The 22,109-nt window shown below is 42.5% G+C and overlaps 1 protein-coding gene across 6 annotated transcripts in view; it reads left to right on the top strand.

Annotated features, from left to right (window-relative positions):
- Nucleotides 1–22,109, top strand: part of Trappc12 (trafficking protein particle complex 12) — a 90,500-nt gene that overhangs the window by 15,492 nt on the left and 52,899 nt on the right. For all 6 annotated transcript variants that reach the window (XR_003846594.1, XM_029554592.1, XM_008850166.3 and 3 more), the window contains 2 exons: nucleotides 18,147–18,260; nucleotides 20,207–20,345. Coding sequence is in view for 5 of the 6 variants with exons in the window: in XM_029554592.1 (XP_029410452.1) it covers nucleotides 18,147–18,260; nucleotides 20,207–20,345 (253 nt within the window). In the remaining variant the exon portion in view is untranslated. The remainder of the gene's footprint in view (nucleotides 1–18,146; nucleotides 18,261–20,206; nucleotides 20,346–22,109) is intronic.

The following is a 22,109-nucleotide window of genomic DNA, read 5'->3' as shown; positions in this document are numbered from 1 at the left end:
GTAGGATGGTCATTTTCACAGTATTAATTCTTCCAATCCATAAGCATGGGATTTCCTTCCATCTTCTGATGTCTTCAATCTCTTTCTTTAAAGATTTAAATTTTTCATTGTAGAGCTCTTTAATGTCTTTGGTCAGGTTTATTACTAGATTTTTTTTTTTTTTTTGGCAGCTATTGTGAAGGGGAGTGTTTCCATGTGCTCTTTCTCTGATTGCTTGTTATTGGTATATAGAAAGGCTACAGACTTTCATAGGTTAATTTTGTAACCTGCCACTTTACTGAACGTGTTAATAATTTCTAGGAGTTGTCTGGTGGAATTTTTGGCATCTCTTAAATATCATATCATGTGCAAAAAGGGACAGTTTGATCTCTTCTTTTCCAATTATTATGCGTTTAATTTCCTTCTCTTGTCTTACTGCTCTTGCTAGAGTTTCAAGCACTATGTTAAAGAAGTGTGGAAATAGTGGACAGCCTTGTCTGGTTTCTGATTTCAATGGGAATGCTTCCAGTTTTTCTCCATTTAGAATGATGTTGGCTGTGGGTTTGATGAATATGGCTTTAATTATGTTGAGGTATGTTCCCTCCAGTCCAATTCTCTCTAGGACTTTGAGCATACATAAATGCATGCTGAATTTTGTCAAAAACCTTCGCTGTGTCTGTTGAGATGACCATGTCATTCTTGTCTTTGAGCACATTTATATGATTTATGATGTTTATTGACTTACATATATTGAACCATCCCTGCATCTCTGGAATAAAGCTGTCTTAATCAGGGTGGCTGATCTTTTTGATGTGTGTCTGTTTGCAAATATTTTATTAAGAATTTTTGCATCTACGTTCACTAAGGATATGGGGTCTATAGTTTTCTTTTTTGGTTGTATCTTTGCCTGGCTTTGGTATTACAGTGATGCTGGCTTCACAGAAGGAATTTTGAAGTTCTCCCTCCATTTCTATCTTTTTGAATAAATTAAGTAGTATTAGATGCAGATCTTCTTTAAATGTCTGACAGAATTCTGCTGTAAATCCATCTGGTCCTCGGCTTTTAGTCAGGAGGTTTTGTATTACTGTTTCAATTTCTTTTTGTATTATGGGTCTGTTTAAGAACTGTTCATCTCTTCTTGGCTTAGTTTTGATGCTTCCCATGCTTTTAGATACCTGTCCATTTCTTTTAAGTTTTCAAATTTAGTAGAATATAGGTTTTTAAAATATTCCCTTATAACATTCTGGATCCTTTTGGTGTCTGTTGTGATGTTTCCCCTTTCATCTCTGATTTTCTTGATTTGGAGGTGCTCTTTGTTTCTTTTGGTTAACCGGGCTAGTGGTCTGTCAATCTTGTTTATTTTTTCAAAGAAGCAGCTTTTGGACTTGTTGATTCTTTGTATTGTTTTCTTTGTTTCTAGTTCATTAATTTCTGCTCTGATTTTTGTTATTTCTTCTTATCTGCTGGGTTTGGGTTTCATTTGCTCTTGATTTTCAAGTGTCTTGAGTTGCAATGTTGTCATTTATTTGTCTTCTTTCCGATTTTTTAATGTAGGCACTTAGAGGTATAAATGTCCCTCTAAGGACTGCTTTCAACGTGTCCCAGAGGTTTTCTTGTGTTGTATTATCCTTTTCGTTTGGTTCCAGGAATACTTTTATTTCTTTCTTAATTTCTCCTTTGACTCTTTCATCAATCAGGGGTGTTTTGTTTAATCTCCATGTGTTCATGTAGTTACTAGGGTTTCTTCTGCTGTTGGTTTTTTGTTTTGTTTTGTTTTGTTTTGTTTTTTTGGTCTTTTTTGGTCTTTTTGAGACAGGGTATCCCTGTAGCCCCAGCTGTCCTGGAACTCACTATGTAGACCAGGCTGGCCTTGAATTCACAGAGATACACCTGCCTCTACATCTGGAGTGCTGGGATTAAAGGCGTGCACCACCACACCTGGCTGGTCTGGTGTTCATTTTAAGCTTTATTGCATTGTGGTCTGATAGAATGCATGGAATTATTTCAATCTTTTTATATTTATTGAGGTTTGTTTTGTGCCCCGGTGTATGGTTGATTTTGGAGAAAGTTCCGTGGGGTGCTGAATAGAAAGTATATTCTTTGGTGCCTGGTTGGAATATTCGGTAGATGTGTGTTAGGTCTATTTGATGTATGGTATTGTTTAATTGAGATGCCTCTCTGTTAATTCTCTGTCCTGTTGACCTATCTAATGGAGACAAAGGGGTATTGAAGTCCCCTACTATTAATGAGCTGGGATTAATGTGGGTCTTAAAGTCCTGTAGCACTGTTTTTATGAAGTTGGGTGCACCAGAATGTGGTGAATATATGTTCATGGTTGTAATATCTTCTTGGTTTATTGTTCCTTTGATCAGAATGAAATGGCCCTCTTTATCTCTTCTGATTAGTTTTAATTTAAAGTCTATTTTATCAGATATTAGAACTGCATCGCCTGCTTTTTTCTTAGTACCATTCGCTTGGTATATGTTTTTTCCATCCTTTCACCTTAAAGTAGTGCCTGTCCTTGAAAGTGAGGTGAGTTTCTCGCAGACAACAAAAAGATGGGTTTTATTTCTTAATCTGTTCAACTAGTCTGTGTCCTTTGACTGGGGAGTTCAGTCTATTGATGTTTAAAGTTATTAATGAAAGATATGTATGGAATCCTGTCATTTTTATTTCTGTTCACATTCTTGGTGTAGCTGTGCATTTCCACAGTTATACCTTCATTAAGTTTCTTTCTGTTACCCGTGGGTATAGTCGTTCCTTTCTTCACCTCTTTGTATTGCTTCCAGAACTCTCTGAAGAGCTGGTTTTGTAGACATGAATTCTTTCCGCCTATTTATCTCATGGAAGATTTTTCTTTCTCCTTCAACTATAATAGACATTTGGCTGGGTAAAGTAATCTGGGTTGGTATCTGTGGTCATTTAGAACTGGTGATACTTTGGTCCAGGTTCTTCTGGCTTTCATAGTTTGCACTGAAAAGTCAGCTGTAATCCTGATGGGTTTTCCTTTATATGTGACTTGTTGTTTTTCTTTTGCAGCTTTCAGTATTGTCTCTTTGTTCTGTACATTTAGTGTTTTTACTGTGCTGTACAGTGGAGAGTTTCTTTTCTGGTCCTGTCTATTTGTTGTTCTATATCCTTGTATTTGTATGGGCATATCTTTAATTTTGAGAAATTTTCTTCTACAGCCCTGTTGAAAATCTGGTCCATACCATTATCTTGAGATTCTTCTCCATTCGTTAAGTTTGGTTTTTTTATGGTGTCACACAATTCCTGTATATTCCATTCATGTGTTTTCTTAAATTTTTCATAATCTTTGCTTGAGTGGCCTAATTCGTCCACTCTATCTTCCAGTCTTGATAGTCTGTTTTCCATTTCGTTCATCCTATTGGTGAGGCTTTCTCCTGTCATTTCTAATTGGCTTACTGAGTGTTTCACTTCCTTCTTCATTTTAGCCTGAATAATCTTCAATATTTCTAACTCTTTTCTGAATTCATTCAGAAGTTTAGCCCTGTCTTCTTTAAGTTCTTTGATTTCTTTGTGTGTTCTTTAAATTCACCGAATTCTTTTATCATGTTTATAATTGTTCTTTTGAGTTCCATGTCCTGTGTTATCTCTAGGGGGTACTCTAGAGGACTATTGGTACTTGCTGGGGATATATTATTTCAGTTTTTCATGTTATTATTTTTCTCTGTGACTTTGACATGTGAATTTCTTTTACTCAAGCCTTCCTTTGTTGAGTTTAGGACTGCTGCTTTTTGTAAACTTTATGTGCCTTTGTGGTTTACTTGTTGGGCATCAAAAGCTAGTTGGTCTAGGATTCAGGTTTTCTCTTTTGTTTTATATTTGAGTGGCCAAATTGCTTTCGTCTTCAGGATTTCCCACAGAGGCCCAAGTCAGATGAGGGTCAGATGCTCTCAGGCTTTCTCCTAAGGTCTGGATCCCTCCAGGAAAGATGCTACCCTCAGAAATTTTGGAGCTGGGCTGGCTTGGGAGCAGGGCCCAGGAAAGATGCTGGTCTCAGGAAGCCGGGGGCTGTGCCACCCAGGGATGCAAAGGGAGGTCGTGGCGGGACCAGGACCAGAGAGCTCCTGGGGACTGCAGGGAGGGATTGGGTTGGTCTGGATACAAAGGATCAGGAAGCAGTGGGGATTCTGGGCCTAGAGGTCAGTCCAGGAGTCTGGGGTGCCAAGACAAGAAATGGACCAGTACCCCAGCTAGGAGTGGAGCTGGGTGGGTGAATGAGGCTGGGGGAGTCAAGGCGTGGTGGGAGCACTACATAACAAGACACTTCCAGACAGGAGAAACCTTCCTTTGAGTTGTTGGCCAGTGTGGTCCAAAAGACTCCCAAAATTACACTGGCTATTGCCACAACCCTTTATTGCCTCCCAGAACTTGATGGTAAGACCATACTCCTTGTACTGCTGACAACAGGACATTCTTCTGTCATAGGATTTGAAGCAATGGAGCTGAAACTGACTGGGAAGCCACTTCCCCTGAAGGCTAGTTCTTATAGCTTTGGAAAGCACTATGCAAGGTGCTAAGCAAGAACGTCAATCAGCGGTCCAACAGCAGCTTCAAGACCACATAACCATATCAGTGACTGGCACAGCATATAACATTGATGAATTAGTGGCACTTTTATCTTGGGGGAATCTATGGCTACTTAATTGGACTAAAAGCCCACCAATGGGAGGAAATTCATGTGTGGTACTGTAAACATAACCACCACAGGACCCACCCAGGAAAGATGCTAACACCAGGAAGCTGGTGGCTGAGGCGCCTAGGGAAGCCCGCCTTTATGTTCTTCTTATTATTATTATTATGATTATTATTATTTTATTTTTATGTATTTGGGTTTTTATATTTGTTTGTTTGTTTTGCAACAGCGTCTCCCTGTAGCTGCAGCTGGCCTGGAACTTGCCCTGCAGACCAGGCTGGCCTTGATCTCACAGAGATACACCTGCATCTGCTTTCTAAGCCCTGGATTTAAAGGCATGCACCACCACACCCAGATTTTTGGGGGGGGGGTCTTTTTGAGACAGGGTCTCCCTGTAGCCCCAGCTGTCCTGGAACTCACTATGTAGACCAGGCTGGCCTTGAACTCACAGAGATCCACCTGCCTCTGGCTCCTGAGTGCTGGGATTAAAGGCATGCGCTACCACACCCGGCCAGATTTTTTTTTTTTTAAGATTTATTTATTTTTATTTTATGTGTTTGAGTAGTTTTGCCTACATTTATGTGTGTGCAGTGCCCACAGAGGCCAGAGACAGTGTTGAATCTCCTGGAACTGGAGTTATAGATGGCTGTGAGCCACCATGTGGGTACTGGGAACTGAACCCAGATCCTCTACAAAAACAGCAAGTACTCTTAACCTCTGAGCCATCTCTCCAGCCCCCACCTTTATGTTCTTTTTGAATATACTTCATTTTCTCCATTTGATCTAAGTTTACTATTTAACATACAAATTCCTAAACATTTTCAAACTTTGCCAAGAACTCTATAATTAGGTTTCTGTAATCTATGAGTGCTGCATCATCAGTAACATGCACATTGATTTGTTTCCAATCAGTTCATCTTTGGGAGAGCTTTCATAGTACCATTGCTTTTTTCTATATTATCAAGGAAAAAGTACTGGAAGTGTATCAAACAGGTCTCCTTTAGGAATCCTCAGAGAACCTTTTGGTACATAAGTACTCTGAGACTGCACCTCCTGTCCTCAGCCTGGCCTCACTCATGGACTCTGGTGTTGCCCCTCAATGGTGTCCAACTGGGGGTACCTCAGCTCTGTCAGACCATGGTCAGTGGGAGTGCCATATGGAAGTGGTCTGAAAAATGTGCTTGACTCTGGAAATGAAAAATACATCCTGCTGCCCAGAATGCTGGCTGTGCAGTCCAGCCTGTGCCTTGACTGTTGAGTTGAGGTCTTGATTTCAGTGTTCAGCCTGAAGGATGTTGTTTACTTTTCAAACATGGAATAGGAGGGAATTTCCTGTCTTATTCTGCTTGCTTTTCTAATATTTTGTTTATTATTTTTATTTTATGTGTGTAAGTGTATTGCCTGCATGTATGAGTGCACCCGTATCGTACAATGCCACAGAAGTCAGAAGAGGGCTTTGGATTCCCCTGGAACTGGACTTAAGGACGGTTCATAGCCGCCATGTGGGTGCTGGGAATCAAACTGAGTCCTCTGCAAGAGCAGTCAGTGCTCTTAACTGCTGAGCCATCTTTCCTTTGATTCCTGAAGATATAATATTTGAAAGATTTAGAGATTTACTAAGGATTAACTGCAGGCATTTAAATCAGGTCAAGAGACAGGAAAGATGGCTCAGTAGGTAAAGGAACTTGCTGCCAGCTCCAAGGACTCAAGTTTGATCCCCAGGACCCATGTGGGAAAAAAAAGAGAACCAGCTCCCAACAAGTCGTCTCCTGATAGCCACATGTGTGCCATGATATGCATGCTTACACACATACATACACACACACAAAAAAAAATAATAATAAAGTATAATAAAAAATTATTTTATAATCAGGTGTAGGTTAGCTTATAAATTGAAAACAAAAAAATGTTTTCTAAGTTTATTTTTGCCTAAGATTCAATCTCAGGTTACAGGTTAAGGTTACAACTTTCATATTATATACATCTCTTAGTTGCACAAACAGCTTATGGTAAAATTCAGAGTGAAATAATCCTACATCTTATATTAACAACAGCTCCACCTTTATCTCAGATGTGAAAGTCAGGTAACCTATCCTGCCTCATTCTGGCAGAAGTTGCAGATGTTTGGGAGGCTGCGTCCTAGATCACAACCATGACAGGAGTGATTTCTTATCTTAGCAAAGTAGCAGTACTTCTTTTCCTCATCGACTGGTTCTCTTGAATTCAAATGCCCTCTCAGCTATGTATAGTTCTGATTCTTTCCTTCATGAGAGGTTTTCCTAGTTCATTAGTCAGGCTGACACTGTCACTGGGCCACCACCAGCAGTGACAAAATCTGACCCAGAATGTGGGCACACATAGGCCTTTCATGAAGCTGGGCAGGGGTCAGCCTCCATGATAGTGTCAGCTGGGACCTCACCTTAGGTTCTTGCTTTCTGGTCCCACTTCTTTCCACATGATGCTCCAGATTTCATTTCTAGTGTCCTCTTAAGGACACAAATGAAATCTGTGCCTCTCCTGCAAGAGCCAAAGGAAAATGAGGTAAAATCCTCCTCCACTCAACGCTTCATTTCTTACTCTTCAGTCTCAATTTTTTATCTTTTTTTGGTCTCTGGTTTTTTGCCCAGAAAACCTTTTTGATCTTATCACCCCCCCCCCAAAAAAAAGCCAATTTTAAATTTAAAAAATATGTGTCTGTTTGCCTGCTTGTATGTAAGTACACTACATGTGTGTGGTGCCTGCAGAAGCCAGAAGAGTGTCAGATCCCCTGGAACTGAAGGTTGTTAAGCACCATGTGAGTGCTGGGAAACCAGACCTGGGTCCTCTACAAGAGCAGCCAGTACCCTTAACCACTGAGCCATCTCTCCAGCTCTAGGACAGCTGCTTTTTAAGTCTCTATATACTGTATGATTCGTGACGAGCTTGTTGATGACCATCTATGTGGCCTGTGTGAACTGATGGCGTGAGCAGACTTTCCGAGGTGTAGGGTAGCATTCCTCTTCCATTTATTTGGCCTTAACAAACCATTACATTATGTCATGGCAGGTTTCATTTGAAATATGACTTCATTTCACAATAATGTCTTAAAAATCATTACACAAGGTCATGTGCTAATTGTAATTAATTTATTCTACAAGTTTTTTGCCTTCCTTGATTATTCCTAGCATTCGTGCATGTTTTTATTTTATTTTATTTTTCTAATACATTGAAAATAATTGAAGGAGTTAGAGATGTTGTTACAAGTTCTAACAAGGAACTTCCTTAAGAGAGATGTATTTACACAAAGACCATTACCTTGCCCTGGTGCTTTAGTTAGGTCCTAAAATAATTCCTACTGTCTTTAAGGGCAGGAAAGAGTTTCTGAATACATTTTCTTAAGTCATGTCAGAATGTTCTAAGATTGTAATTTACTGGGAAATGAATGTCACTGTCTGAAGAGAAGGCCATTTTAATCACTTTAACAGTGTCATGTATAGAGTTAATGATTTCCTTTGAGTCTTCAGTAAAGAAGGGCAATTCACTTACGATTAGTCACTCGAATGCTTTTCATTGTACTATTTTTCTTATCTTTTGGAAATTATAGAATGCCTATATCCAGTTTTTCAAAGAGTCTATATGTTATTTCCTAGTTTTAAAAAAGTAATATTTATTTAAATTTAGAAATTTTTATCATATCAAACTGCATCATCAGAGTACTGTATGGCACAAATACTAATGGTGAATTTTTCCTAAAATTTCCTCTGTGGAACCTAGAGTTTTGTGTAGAATGAATCATTTCTAATTTTAAAAATTGTTTCTTCACTGAATTTTTCTAACATCTAACATTGAAAATAGAAAAGAAACAAGAAAATGGAAAAATATGGCACAAGTAGCCAAAAAAAAAAAAAAAACCAGAAAGTAAGTAATATTTCAAATAGCAGGCAGGATATGATCCTTAGAAGTGGCCCTGTGGCTGGGGATGCGGCGTAGTGATAGAGTACTTGCCTAGCACATGCAGGTTTCATCCCAGCGCCCCTCCCCCATAAAAACCTAAATGTTGAAGGAAAAGACTGAAAAAAAAATTTAATACTTTGAATAAATCTAAAACTCGTATCCAATAAAAATACCATAAACAACATTTAGAAGGAGCAACAGATGGAGGATCATTTGGAATACACATGACTGACAGAAGATTTGCATTCGGGATATAAAGAACTCCCTCAAAACTAATAAGGAAAAGAAATAGGACAGCAGTAAAATCGACAGAAGACATGCAGAGGCGGTCCACAGAATCCAGTGCTGCTCAACCTCACTAGGTTGTTTGACTAGGGGTCAAAGGAGCAAACAGAGCAAGACCAACCCAGTCCCTCGCAGCCTGGCCTGAACCTCAAGTGACAAAACTGCTTCACAGAATACTCCAGAGCAGCTAGTGAAACGAATGCTTTGTAACCTTTGCACAGCTGTCCCATTCCCAGTTTTAGACTTTTATAAATTTCTTGGAAGCCCAGCTGTGGTGATGTAAACCTGTAATCCCAGCTCTTGGGAACTGAAGAAAGGAGGATCGGGAGTCTGAGGCCAGCCTCAACTGCATAGCAGGTTCAAAGCCAGACTAGGGTATATCAGATCTCAAAAATCCAGACCACTCAAAAAAGCTCCTGGAGAAGGGATGGGGTGCAGCTTAGTGCTAGAGCACCTGCCTAGTATACACAAGGCCCTGGGTTTAATCCTCAGCTGCACAAAGGGCAGCAGGGAGTGGGGGGGGTGCAAAGTGTATTATGAACAAAAATGAAAACAAAGATTTTACAAAAAGCAATGCAAAAATCAAAACAGATAAAACAACCTTAGAGTTGAGCATGCTGGTATATACCGAACATCTATAATCCCAGTGCTCTGGAGGTTAAAACAGTAGGATCAGAGTTCCAGGTTAGCCTGGGCTACAAAGTAAATTCTATCCCAAAACAAAAACTCTTGTACCTAGTATAGAAAGGCATGTTCAAGAATATTTGTTACAAGGGCTGGAGGGCAGATGGCTCAGTAGGTAAGAGAGGCAAGCAAGGCCACCCTGTTCTACATAGCAAGTTCCAGACTAGCTAGGACTAAAGGGAGACCCTGTCTCAAAAAATAATAAATAAGAAGCCCCACATTAAGGGGGAGCAGAAACAGATGGGTCCTGGGAGTTCACTGGCCAACCAGCCTAGCCCAAAATGGCAGGCTTCCAATACAGTGAGAGACTCTGTCTCAAGGGAATAAGGCGAGAGCAATAGAAGAAGACTCCTGACTTCCTCCTCTGGCCTCTGCATGAATGCATAGAGGCTTAGGAGTGTGTGTGTGTGCGCGCACGCACACACACACACACACACACACGTATATTTGTTGCATATTATTTGTAGTTGCTAAAAATTTTATTATAAACTAACAGCCAACAACAACAAAAGAAAATTATGTTATATGCAGTCAATTAAGTACTTCAGAGCAATTGAAATAAATGAGCCAGAGCCACATTCATCAATACGGATAAATTTCAAAAACAATATTGAGCAATAAAAGCAAATTACACAAGGCTGCCTACAGTGTGCCAGTTTATATTCATGCTTGAAAACAGATGGGTGGCACCTTAGCCACTACTGAGATCCAGGAAAGCCCTGCACACTGGAAGCTCTTTTTTCAGCAAAATGTGGCCTGCCAGGCTCACTCAGCTCACTCAGCACCTGCCCTGTCTATTGTAAGCTGTCCCTTGTGTTGCAGGCCCTGAGGGATCTTGCACATTGCTGGTTCTTGGCCTCTTCCACACCCTTGCAACAGCCCTTCCTCAAAATCTCTTCAGGATAAGGTGGTGACTCTCCTGTCCTGACTGGCCCCAAAGAATTAATTGTGAGCCTGGTCTTTAGTAAGAGGCGAGAAGGCTATGGTCATAGTTGACCACGCCCCATGCTCCCCACCCCCCAATGTGGTAACAAGAAGAGTTATTCCTGGGCCTGAAAATGTCTTTGAAACACCAAGTATACATCACAAAATGAGTATTCTGTATTCTCTTCCCTGGGGAAAAATGGTTTAAACAGGAAATGGTGAACTTTCTAACATGACTGCCTTGTGTTCTTTTCTCTTGTATTCCTTAATGTTTTCCTATTTAAATAATGATCCAAGGAAAATCGCCTCTCTCTGTTTCCCTGCCTGCCTGCCTGACCCTGATTAGCAATCCAGATAGGAACCAGTGACTGCACGAGTCTCCTCCGGAGAGATGAAGGTAGTGAGGGCACCCAGCCACTGCCACCTCTGTTGTGTCTTGTTGTCAGGAGGCAGCAGGCCATTCTGATTCCTAGGTTTTGCTGTCAGGTTGGTGTGAGTTTTTTCAGATTTAATTGCATGTCATGTATAGACCATACGATATTTAATCAGAAGATTGTGTGGCCAGGTAGGGTAGCACACTTAGTAGCATTGATTATCATAGAAATCTACAGTCAGGTGTCAGCGGCATGTTCCATTGGGAGAGAATAATAACAGCAAACAGTTCTGCTTTCACTCATCTAGGAAGAAGCCACTTGTAGAAGATTTACGTTAACCAAGACAATGAATAATTAAGACGGTGGTTTTGTTTCGTTCTTATTACTAGTGATCTAGCATGAGAGATAGGAAAGATGTCTTATCCTATGAAATCACAGCATGCACTAGGGCTTTTTAAGGCATTTTGCTATTTTTAATCATTTATGGAGCACTTCATATTTGCAGAGTCCTTACAAGTAATTTTATTGCACATATAAGTGCTTTATTTGTGGTACGTATCTATACACAATGTTTATAAAGTGAGATAAGAACCTTTGCTGTCTAATAATTGTTTCAAAATATATAAATATAAACAGATTTTTCTCATTTACATATTTTCCCACACACACAAATTCTAATCGCCTTTCAAGTACACAGAACAGATGACAAACTGAGCTTTCTGGGAGCAGCACAGCATAGCATCAGGAGACTCAGTGCCTGGCGCAGTCATCCCTTGGTATCTATGGATGTGGTTTTCAGGAACCCCAAGGGAACTGAAACCTGCAGGTGTTCAAGCCCCTTACATGCAGTGGCATGTTTCTGTGTGTATCTTATAGCCTCCAGTGTACTTTTTCATCGCTACATTACTTAAACAGCACCTAACACAGTGTGAACGCTTTGTAAGTCTTTACTAGACTGGGGTGGGAAATGGTGGCATGAAAACAGTCTTTACATGTAGAACCTACAGACACAGAGGGCTGACTGGATCTGAACCCTTACATTTCTCAGGAAAAAATGATTTCCTTTAGCTGACATATCACTAGATATGTCATTAGATATCAGTCTTTTCTTTCAAACCCTGTAAAACTTGGAACTTGGTTTATGACAAGGAATTCTAATCTTCTAATCACACCAGACCCTGTGAGACTTTTGTTTAAGAAAAGGCCCTGATGCATTCTTGAGCCTGATGGCCTCAAGTAGTGGAGCTCTCCTCCCTTCACACAAATTCTTTTAAACTAGCCAACCGTGAAAGTCTGTGAGGTTGGACCCCAGCCAGTGGGGAAAACTCAGGTCTCTTGCATTAGGGATAAAAGCCCCCCAAGTTTCCCGGTCCAGTGTGTACTTGCTGGATCTGATCTTACTGACCACACAAGGCACCATTTTACAAAAGTAAAATCTGCCTTGCCGAGCTACCTTCGCTTTGTTCAAGTGTTCTTTGCGCATTATTGATGGGGTCCTTGGACCTCAGATTTTATTTCTAACACCATGGTGGGGTCAGGTGAGCAGCAAGCAGAGCAGGTGGGCATGGAGTGTGCTGCGCAGCTACCTGGGGATGCCACTGTGGGCTTGTAAAGCTGTGGCACTCAGGGCAACCACTGAGAAGTCCTTGTCCCAGCCCACTAAAAGAGGCTTTATTAAAACATGCTGGTCGCTGCATTGCCTGAAATGGTTATACATCACCCTGGGACAATAAAGAGCTCCTCTCTGGATATGTGGTTCTTTCTTTAGTAAGGGTCAGTCTTGGAGACAAATTACAAGGTCAAATAGTATGGCCATTTTAAAAAATAATATTTTTATTCATTGAGAACTTTCATACAATATATTTTGATCATATTAATCCCTCCTATTACTTCCAGGTCCCTCCCCACTTCCCTACCCATCCAATTTCATGTTCTTTTCTCTTTTTTTAAGACTCATAGACTCTAATTTGTGTTGCCCAAATACTCTTGGGTGTTGACCTGCCCTGGGGCATAGTCAACTACCAGGAGTCACACATTTATTTATTTATTCATTCATTCATTCATTCATTCATTCATTCACAAGCCTGGCTGGGGGGTTCACACCTTTAAAGAGAGCTGCCTCTTTTCCCAGCAGCTGTCAGGCACTGATAGATCCACATTTTTGAGGCTTTTAACATATTATTTTCCAGAAAAATTATTAACATTTGCATTCATTAGTGTGTTACTTTATCGCTTTATTTGCCCCATTTTTATCCTTTGAAACTTTTTTCCAATTTCTTAGGCTAACAAGGCATTTGCTTTTTTATTATTTGTGTTTCTTTGTTAGTATGAGTAAACATTTTTGCTTGTTTTAAGTTTATTTCTTTATTTTTCTTTCATGTGTATGAGTGTTTTGCCTGCATATTTGTAAGTGCGCCACATGCATACAGTACCTGCAGAGGTCAGGAGAGGGCATCGGATCCCCTGGAACTGGAGTTACAAATGGTTGTGAGCTGCCATGTCAGAGCTGGGAACCAAACCTGGGTCCTCTGCAAGAGCAGCCAGTGCTCTTAACCATTGAGCCATCTCTCCAGCCCCTGTTTGTTTTTTGAGATAGGTGCTCATTATGTAGCTCTAGCTAGCCTGGAACTCACAGAGATATGCCTACCTCTGCCTCTTTGATCCTCTGGGATCAAAGGTGTGCGCCATACTTGAGTAAACATTTTTAATGTTTTCATTTTGCTATTAATTTACTTCTGCTCCCAATTCTTTGAATGTGTTTATATCCTCAGTGCTACAAGAAAGAAATATTTTGGGGACTGGGGAGATGGCTCAGCTGGTAAAGTGCTTGCTACACAGCATGAGAACCTGAGTTTGATCCCCAGAACCCACAGAAAAAGGCCAGACATGGTGTGGCATGCTTGTAATCCTAGTAGCACTGTAGAGACAGAAAGGTGGATCCCTTGAACTTGCTGGCCAGCCAGTCTGGCGTACTATTGAGTTCTAGGCTAGTGAGAGACCCTTTCTCCAAAAAGCAAAGTGATAGTCTCTGAGGACTGACACCCAAGGTTGTCCTCTGACCTCTACGTGGGCGCATGCACACACACATACACACACACACCCCGGAGGGAGGGAGAGAGAGGAGAACTACCTATCACTAGCATCCTCATCCCCACATGAAATTAAATGCTAAGGAATAAAACTCTGTTAGATATGGTTCATCTTTGGGTAGCCACTGATCATTGAGAGCTGGATGGAGACAGGGGCAGACTGAGGTGTGTTTTCTGAGGTAGCCAGCAAGTCTCTGGTGAAGCTCTTTTGAATAACAGATGTACTTGTGCTTCCCCCAGCTGTCACATCAGCCCTAGGCAGCACGGTCACAGTACTAATGCCAATGTGGTACACTCACACCAGTGGGCAAGGAAAAGACAGCTGTGTACTAACAATAAGGGACATGTACAAGACTATATCATGCACTTAGTAAAAGTGCCTGCTGTATACAGAGGATAGCATTCTGTGTCATGCCAAAATAAACAATGTAAACAAAGTAAACAGTGCCTGCTTTGTATGCATGGCAGGGCTGCTTAGAGCTACTCAGTAACTACTGTTAAGTTTCGTTCCTAATTTTTATAAATAGTTACAAAAACTGAAGGTTTTATTTTGCCTAACCATTACATACCCTGTCTCTTCATCTAGGTATTTTCCCAGTTTTCTCTTTCCATACTGCCTCTGTCTGGCAGTTCTAGTTGAATCTTGGGGCTTGAGGGAACAAGATCTGGATTGCTTTTATCCTGGGATATCCAGACCAAATCCAGGTGCTCATAGTCTAGGACACCCATGCCCTTTACTTTGGGGTTTGAGTTTAAGGTTTTGTTGTTGTTTGGGGTTCTTTCTTTTGTTTTTGTTTTTGAAACAGGGTCTTGCTATATAGCCCAGACTAACCTCAAACTTACTATGTAACCCAGGTTAACCTTAGAACTCCTGGTCCTCTGCCTCCAGCTCACAAATGTTGGGATGACAGGCATGTGCCACTTCATCCAGCTCCACCTGCTACTGTTTCTATTACAGATGCACAAACCAGTGTGGTCCTGCTGCAGTTGCTGCACTGTGATCAGCCTGAGTCCCCACAGTCACCTGCTGGTGCCAGCCCTGCCTCACCCCATTGTTCACCATTACCCCTCCCCCCCAGCCCTTGTCACCCAACTTTGTCACTTCCTGAACATAGTGTGATCTCTTCCATAGCTCCACAAGCTTACAAGGCCATAGCATCTCAGTGTCCACATGGGCCAGGTTTTCTATTCACTCTCTACTCCTTGTTCATCTCACAAGATTCCATCTACCATGGCCCCACCAGCCCAGGTGGTTTCTCCTCCTACCCAAGTGACTGATGCGGATGTTGGAAATGTATATGAGTCTCTCTCTCTCTCTCTCTCTCTCTCTCTCTCTCTCTCTCTCTCCACTTAACTCTTGAATTCCACATTATCTGAATTAAATTTAACCAAATTTCAGATTCCTAAATTATGTCATTTCCTGTCTCCCTGTCCCTGCCATAAGTCAGAATCTAGGCTCCATCCCATCCCCCTCCTTCCTGGCCACAGTATCCACTTACCTGGTTCTTCACCCCTTCTTTACATCCATGTGGCTCAAGCCCTCTTCCCTTAGACTCCTCAGACTTCCTGCTAAAAAAAGGGTAGTTACATTTTTCAATTTTGGACTCTAATCTCTAGCAGGCTGCAACTTTTGTGGTAATCACCATAAATTAGTAATTGATTATAAGAAAAAAAAATGAAAAGCATACAGATACAAGCCCTTTTTATTGTTATTGCATCAGTTTGATATGATTCCCTGTCACCTTGCAGGGCAGTGTCTCATTCTCTACCTGTGTCAGCCTGGGCCAGTCAGGTCTGCCTTCAGACCACAGGCCTCCTGAAGTAGCAGCCACCTACACTTTAGCAAGCCGCAGTCGCTGTACAAGGCCACTGAGTATGCTAAGCTTCTGGCTGTGCAGTCTCTGTTGCAACTATGCAGCTCTGCCATGGCTGAGCACAGAGCCTTTCGTGGTGGCACTTTGCTGCAGCAACACACAGATAAGTGTGGGAACCTCCTCACACACAGATCAGCCCCAGCCTTGGTCCCAGAGCAGCTTGCTGATTGCCTCATTCACATCTACTCAGGCCCTGTGAATTCACCCATCTGTATACTTCATGCTTCCCAAGTGTGATGACCTCCCTGCTATTGTCAGTGCTCTTGGCAGTTGGCAAACACTGCTAAAGTCTGACCTCACCTGCCTCCCACTCCTCCCTTTCTCCTCACCTAAGTGACCCACCTCTTCCTGAACAGCCCTCCCTCACTGCTTCACTTGAACAACCCACCCCCATCTACCTCACCTGAGCAGCCCACCCCTGCCTAGCAGCCCACCCTCCTTTGTGCCTCTTGCTCTCCCTGCACCCCTTCCCCTTCCCCACTCTCCAAGGCTGTGCACACTCTTCTCTGGGGTCCCTGTCTCTCCTACTGGCTGGATCAGTGCTCCCCTATCCACAGTGCAGGTCTTTTCTTGGAAGGCTGCCAAGCTCTATTAAACCAAGTGACACCAGCAGGCAAGCCCCACATGCCTGAGCAGGAGCCCAGGCAGGAGCAGTGAGGAGCTGTGCTGGCACGGGTCTGCCCGACACAGATGCAGAGCTGGCTTCGGCTTTGCAGACCATTCCCTCTCACTCTCTCCCATTTGCAATTCAAGGAGAATATACATAGCCCCTTGTGTTGCATAATGTGGGTATTGCTCTGAATTTAGACTAGAGAAAGCATTTGAAGATCATTTTGGTAAATTATCTTAACCAGTCTTAAAATATATCTGAGCTGTCAACCAGATCATGGAGCCCTAGACTGAAACTGTTCTGCTGTGATTTGGACAGTTTAGAGAAACATGGCAACAGGTTCATGTTCGCAGTTGACCGCTGATTCTCAGACTTACTTGAATGGCTGTGAACTACTCTGAAGAAGCCCATAGACTTCCCTTGCCTGGGGACAGCATCCAGTGAAGGAGAAAGCCTGGCGGCACTGTGTGCACACTGGTCTCCTGGTCACCAAGTCAGGGAGAGAGCTACAGGAAGAATTTTGAGAAACCACAGTTGTCTAATTCACATATGCAGCTTCCTGAGTGGTAGGGCGGGTGCCCCTTGTAAGAATGTGCAGGAACAATAAGAGGAAAACCTGAGAAACTCATCCAACAAATGAGAACAGTCCCCTATGAGAGTGATTCACATCCAGAACACTGATGACACCAAGCCCTGGCCGGCATGTGGCGCAGTGGGAGTGCTCACTCATTGCTGGGGGGAAGGTGAAGCAGGACAGCCTCTCTGGAAGCATTCTGGCTGCTCCTTACAAAATTAAGCACATTCTTCTATTCTTCCCATACAGTGCAGCAATGAAAGTGTTACTTTACCTGCTAGGCATTTCATCCTGTTAAATTGAATACTTGCAACTACTCAGAAACCCGCACCTAAATGTTTATAGCTGCCTTATTCATACTAGCCACAGGCTCAAGGCAGCCATGGTGTCCTTCAGTGGGTGAATGGGGAAACATGTCTCCATTCAGTGGAATGTTACTCAACACCTTGGGTACTCTGGCAGGAGCTGAGTTGCAGCGACCCAGGGCAGTGGAGTATCAGAGCACACAGCTGGTCTGCACAGAGCATAGCTGCCCTGAAGCTCCAGCCCCTCATATATTCCTCTCTTCACACATAGCTGCATGCAGTGTGTAGGCACCCATGCTGTCACCCAGGACCAGAGGCCAGAAGAATGCATCAGATTTCCTGGAACTGGAGCTAAGGATGAGTGTTAGCTGCCACCATGTGGGTGCTAGGAACAGAACCCTCGAGAGCAGCCAGTGCTCTTAACCACTGAGCCATCTCTCCAGCCCCAAAATGCTTTATTTTACAGTCCATGTAGATCTTATAGATACAAATAAGTATGTCTAATACAGCATAAAATTAATTGTTGGTTCTAAATTGACAGAACTCACAAACTAGAGCTTTTTTTCTAAAAAGGAAATCAGTTTTACACATTGGGGGCCAGGGAGAGCTTTCAGTAAGAACCCTCTTCTCCATGTTGAATGGTTGTTCAGTTTTAATATTATGATCTGAATGTCTTGTGCAATAACTTCTTCTTATACCTCTATTGTCAAGTCATACAGGCAGTATTGACAAGTGACATTTGCCTCTCACTGGCCAGGCAGTTGCCTTTGTCCTTGTTACTAAGAGCTGGATAGAACTGCTTCCAGCAAAGCAAGCAAGTGCATGAGTGGCTACACAGCCTGTTTTGTCTTACAGAACTGCAAGAACTGGAGGGCAGCAGTCGACCTGTGTGGACGCCTACTCACAGCCCATGGCCAAGGCTATGGCAAGAGTGGGCTGCCCACCAGCCACACGACGGACTCCTTACAGGTCAGAACACCTTCTGGTTGTCATATTGTTACTTGATTTATCTTTTTTGGGAATGTACAAAGAATATAGCCTCTCATGCCAGTCAGAACAAGAACAAGACAGGGATTTCCACAGTCTAACCCTAACCCCACATGAGATTACTCCGGTTCTTCCTCTCCAGACTATCTGTATTTAATCCTGGCACTGTGATTGAGGAGTCTCATAGTCTCAGTCAGCAAGTTCAGACCTCACCTGCTCTAAAATAGGGAAAAGTAAAGAGTTGTGAGTGGAAGGAAACCCTTCTGTTGAGGAGCGGCCTTGGAAGTCCTCCAGACCTTACCCTTCCCTACAGAGTTCTTAACTTTAGTTCTAACTTCCCTGGGAGTCCCAGAATGGACTACAACTGAGAAGAGCTTTGATGGCTGGCTCCCTGTTCTCCAGTCTTTCCACCAACAGTCTGTGTGCTTGGAGAATGAAATATACCATCAGCATCCCCAGGACGGTTTCCTCATGTCTCACACTCGGTGGTATGGTGCCTTGGTGACCTCATGTTCTTGTTCTTTTTTTTTTTTTTTTGGTGACGGTCTCCCTGTAGCCCCAGCTGACCTGGATCTTGGAACTTGCTATGTAAACCAGATCTCACAGAAATCCCCCTGCCTCTGCCTTCCAAGTGCTGGGACTAAAGGCCACCACACCCTCATGCTCTTTTCAGAAACTATGACCAACTTAATCTTCCTAAAGCCCAGCTGAATTCCTCTGACTTTCTAAAGGCAGCAGCCTCCCACCACTCCCTGTCCTGTGTGCAGCCTCCGTGGAGCAATGTGCTCAGGAGGCAGAGTGGAGCAGACTCCAGTTGAAGGCCCGTCTTTTCATTTGTCACTCACTAACCCTGGACAGTTGCTTCTGAAGGCCTGCCCTTTCCTTTGTTAGGTGTTTTGTTTCATTTTGTTTTGTTTTGGCATATAACAAAACATTTTGACGTATGTATCAGTTGTTGAGTAGACCAATCTAACATGCATTATCTCATATTTTGTGTGTTTGAAACAGTATTAACTCTTAGCTATTTCCAGGTATATAACACATTATTTAGTCACCATGTTGTACAATGGATTTCTTGGATCTTCTGTCTTAACAGATTTCACATCCTTCACCCAACATCTCCCCAACCATATCCCTGACCCAGTAGGTACCATTCTGTTCTCTGCTTCTATGAATTTAAAACTTGGTTTCCATACACAAGAAGAGTGTTTGTCTCTCTGTGCCTGGTGTACCTCACTTAGCATAATATCCTCCATGTTATCTCAAATGCCGGGGTTTCCTCTCTCAGTCTGACTGGTGCCCAACTGTGTCCAGATACTGTTTTCTTTATGTCAGTAGACACAATGAACCTCACCCTCTCATCAGTAAGGTGAGACATTCTTAGCCCATTTTGGGGTACTTTTTCATTCTAAGGGTATCTGGCTCTATCACTCCAACTTGAATCTCTGTTTTCCTGCCTGTTTCTGCATTCTGGCTCCTTAGGAGCTCACTGTACTCACACACATTGCAGACTCTGAGCAGTGTTCACACTCAACCCTGTGCCTACAAACCCTGCTTAGCCTTCAGGGCCATCCCCAATCCTGTAATCTGTGTGTGCACACCCTTCCCTGTCTTCCCTGCTCTTCCTCTCTCTACTTGCCCACAATGGTTCCCTGCAGCAGGGGCTGTGTTTTCTCTTCATAAGCTGATGTGGTGCTTGGCACTCCCACCTTGCTCAATATTACTGAATTAGATTCAATGAAATAAAACCATTCACATTGTTGATACAGAGTTAAGTGGTACTTTTATAAACATGTAACTGTGTAATTATGCAAAGATAGCAAGTTAGCCTAGTGCTTGTTTTGGTGTATTAGAGATCAGGCTCTAGAGAAAAAAGAAAAAGGAGTCTCACCTGCCATGTGAGGATAACCTGTTATCCTGCATTTCAGCTCTGGTTTGTGAGGTTGGCGCTGCTGGTAAAGCTGGGTCTTTTCCAAAATGCTGAAATGGAATTTGAACCCTTTGGAAATCTGGACCAGCCAGACCTGTATTATGAATACTACCCTCATGTATACCCAGGACGCAGAGGTAAGGTGCTGCTGCTCCGTGTCTGTAACTTGCATGTGTTTTTTTCTGCTTTGCCATGATTTTTATGGAATTAGATACCCTGGTTTTTCCTTCACAATTCTAAAAAATCAACTCGGTAGCCTAGCACCAAGCCTAAAGTTACAAATGAGTTCATTCAGTTTTATAAAACACTGACCTGGATGTGTTGGTTGTTACTCTCTCTGTGTCACTTAGAAGCATGACTTGGAGAAACTGCCCTAGATTTCTCACCCTTTTCCACTGTGCTTCCAGTAAAAACTGCCATTGTATCAAGACCTAACACGTGCACATATGTTGCTGAAATAAAACAGAAGCATTCCTGAAAGGAGCTCATCTTTCTGTGTAGATAGCTGCTAGTAATATCTACTCTCAATTTACTTTTAAGAAAAAATTGGTTACGAAGCTGGGCACTTGAAAGGCAGAGGTAGGCAGGTCTTTGTGAGTGTGAAGCCATTCAGGGCTACGTAGTGAGACCCTATCTAAAAACAAAAACAAAAAAAAAAAGTGATTATGGGGCTAGACAGATGGCTCAGCAGTTAAGAGCACTGGCTTCTCTTGCAGAGGACCCGGGTTCAATTCCCAGCACCCACATGGTGACTAGTACCCATCTGTAACTCCATTTCCAGAGGAATTTGATGCTCTCTTCTGACCTCTGTGGACATTACATGACATAGGTGCACTTACATACATGTAGGGAATACACTGATACACATAAAAAGTAAATAAGTAAATATATATGATTATTACCACCAAGGGGTCACAGCCTCACCCATTTTTTGGAAACACTAGCCATAGCATGGGCTAGATGCTAGAGCAGAGGTAAGGGATAAGGCTGGAAGAAAGAAGAGACAAGTTAGATAAAGCCTTGTGTTCTAGAGGTAAGAGGCATCAAAACTCTGTGTAGAAAACCATCCTGGGAGGACTTCTGAACAACTGTAGAGCTGACTGCTGGAATCTGGACCCTTCAGTTGCACCTGCCTGGCCCTCTGGCTCCCACCAATGAGCAGTCTAGCCCTGGTCAGCTCACTGAGGTCTCTGTGCTCCAATACCCTCCATAGCAAAACAGGGTGATAACTGCACCTCCTAGAATATGAAGATTATGTCATGTATGGGTGTGGCTTTGCAGTGACTGGCACAGCGATGGCTGCACCTGCCATGCTCAGCTGTCGTGAGTTCATTAATGACACGTGCTATCTTCCTGAAGAGTGGAGGACAGCATTTGTTTCTTGCCACAGTGGAGCCACAAAGAGTGACCCCAGTTGTCAGGAAATGAAGACAGAATCAGGACCAAAGGGTACAAAACCTCCCTGGTGACCAAGTGTCAGAAACTTAAATCACATCCTATTTAACTTGACTGTTATTAGTTGATAAATAAACCAAGAAGGCTGGATATGTAAACAAAGTGTGCAACTACTTTTTGTGTTGATTTTAAACTTGGATCCTGAGACTTTGGAGGGATGTGGGGAAGAATGGAGGCAATGACTCTCTGTATTCACTTGCTTTCCCCATAATGGCTTTTAACATTGACCTGCTTTAGCAGTATTCCTTCAACTAGAGGAATTTATACCTTCTAGGAAACACACCTGAAATAGAGCATAAATCCAAGTTACTCTCCTGAGCTGAGTTTCTGATTTGAAGGAAGTGAGCCAGCAAGCCAGACAGACTTCAATTTACACTGACTGACATAAGGGTGGGGCCTTCAATCCTTGATTTGTGAGATGTCTCACTCATCAGGGGTCAATCTGG

The sequence above is a fragment of the Nannospalax galili genome, unplaced genomic scaffold (assembly GCF_000622305.1).
Source record: "Nannospalax galili isolate Female #2095 unplaced genomic scaffold, S.galili_v1.0 scaffold100, whole genome shotgun sequence".
NCBI lineage: Eukaryota > Metazoa > Chordata > Mammalia > Rodentia > Spalacidae > Nannospalax > Nannospalax galili.
Note: the sequence above shows the minus strand (reverse complement) of the source record. Positions and strands in the feature narration are given on the sequence as shown.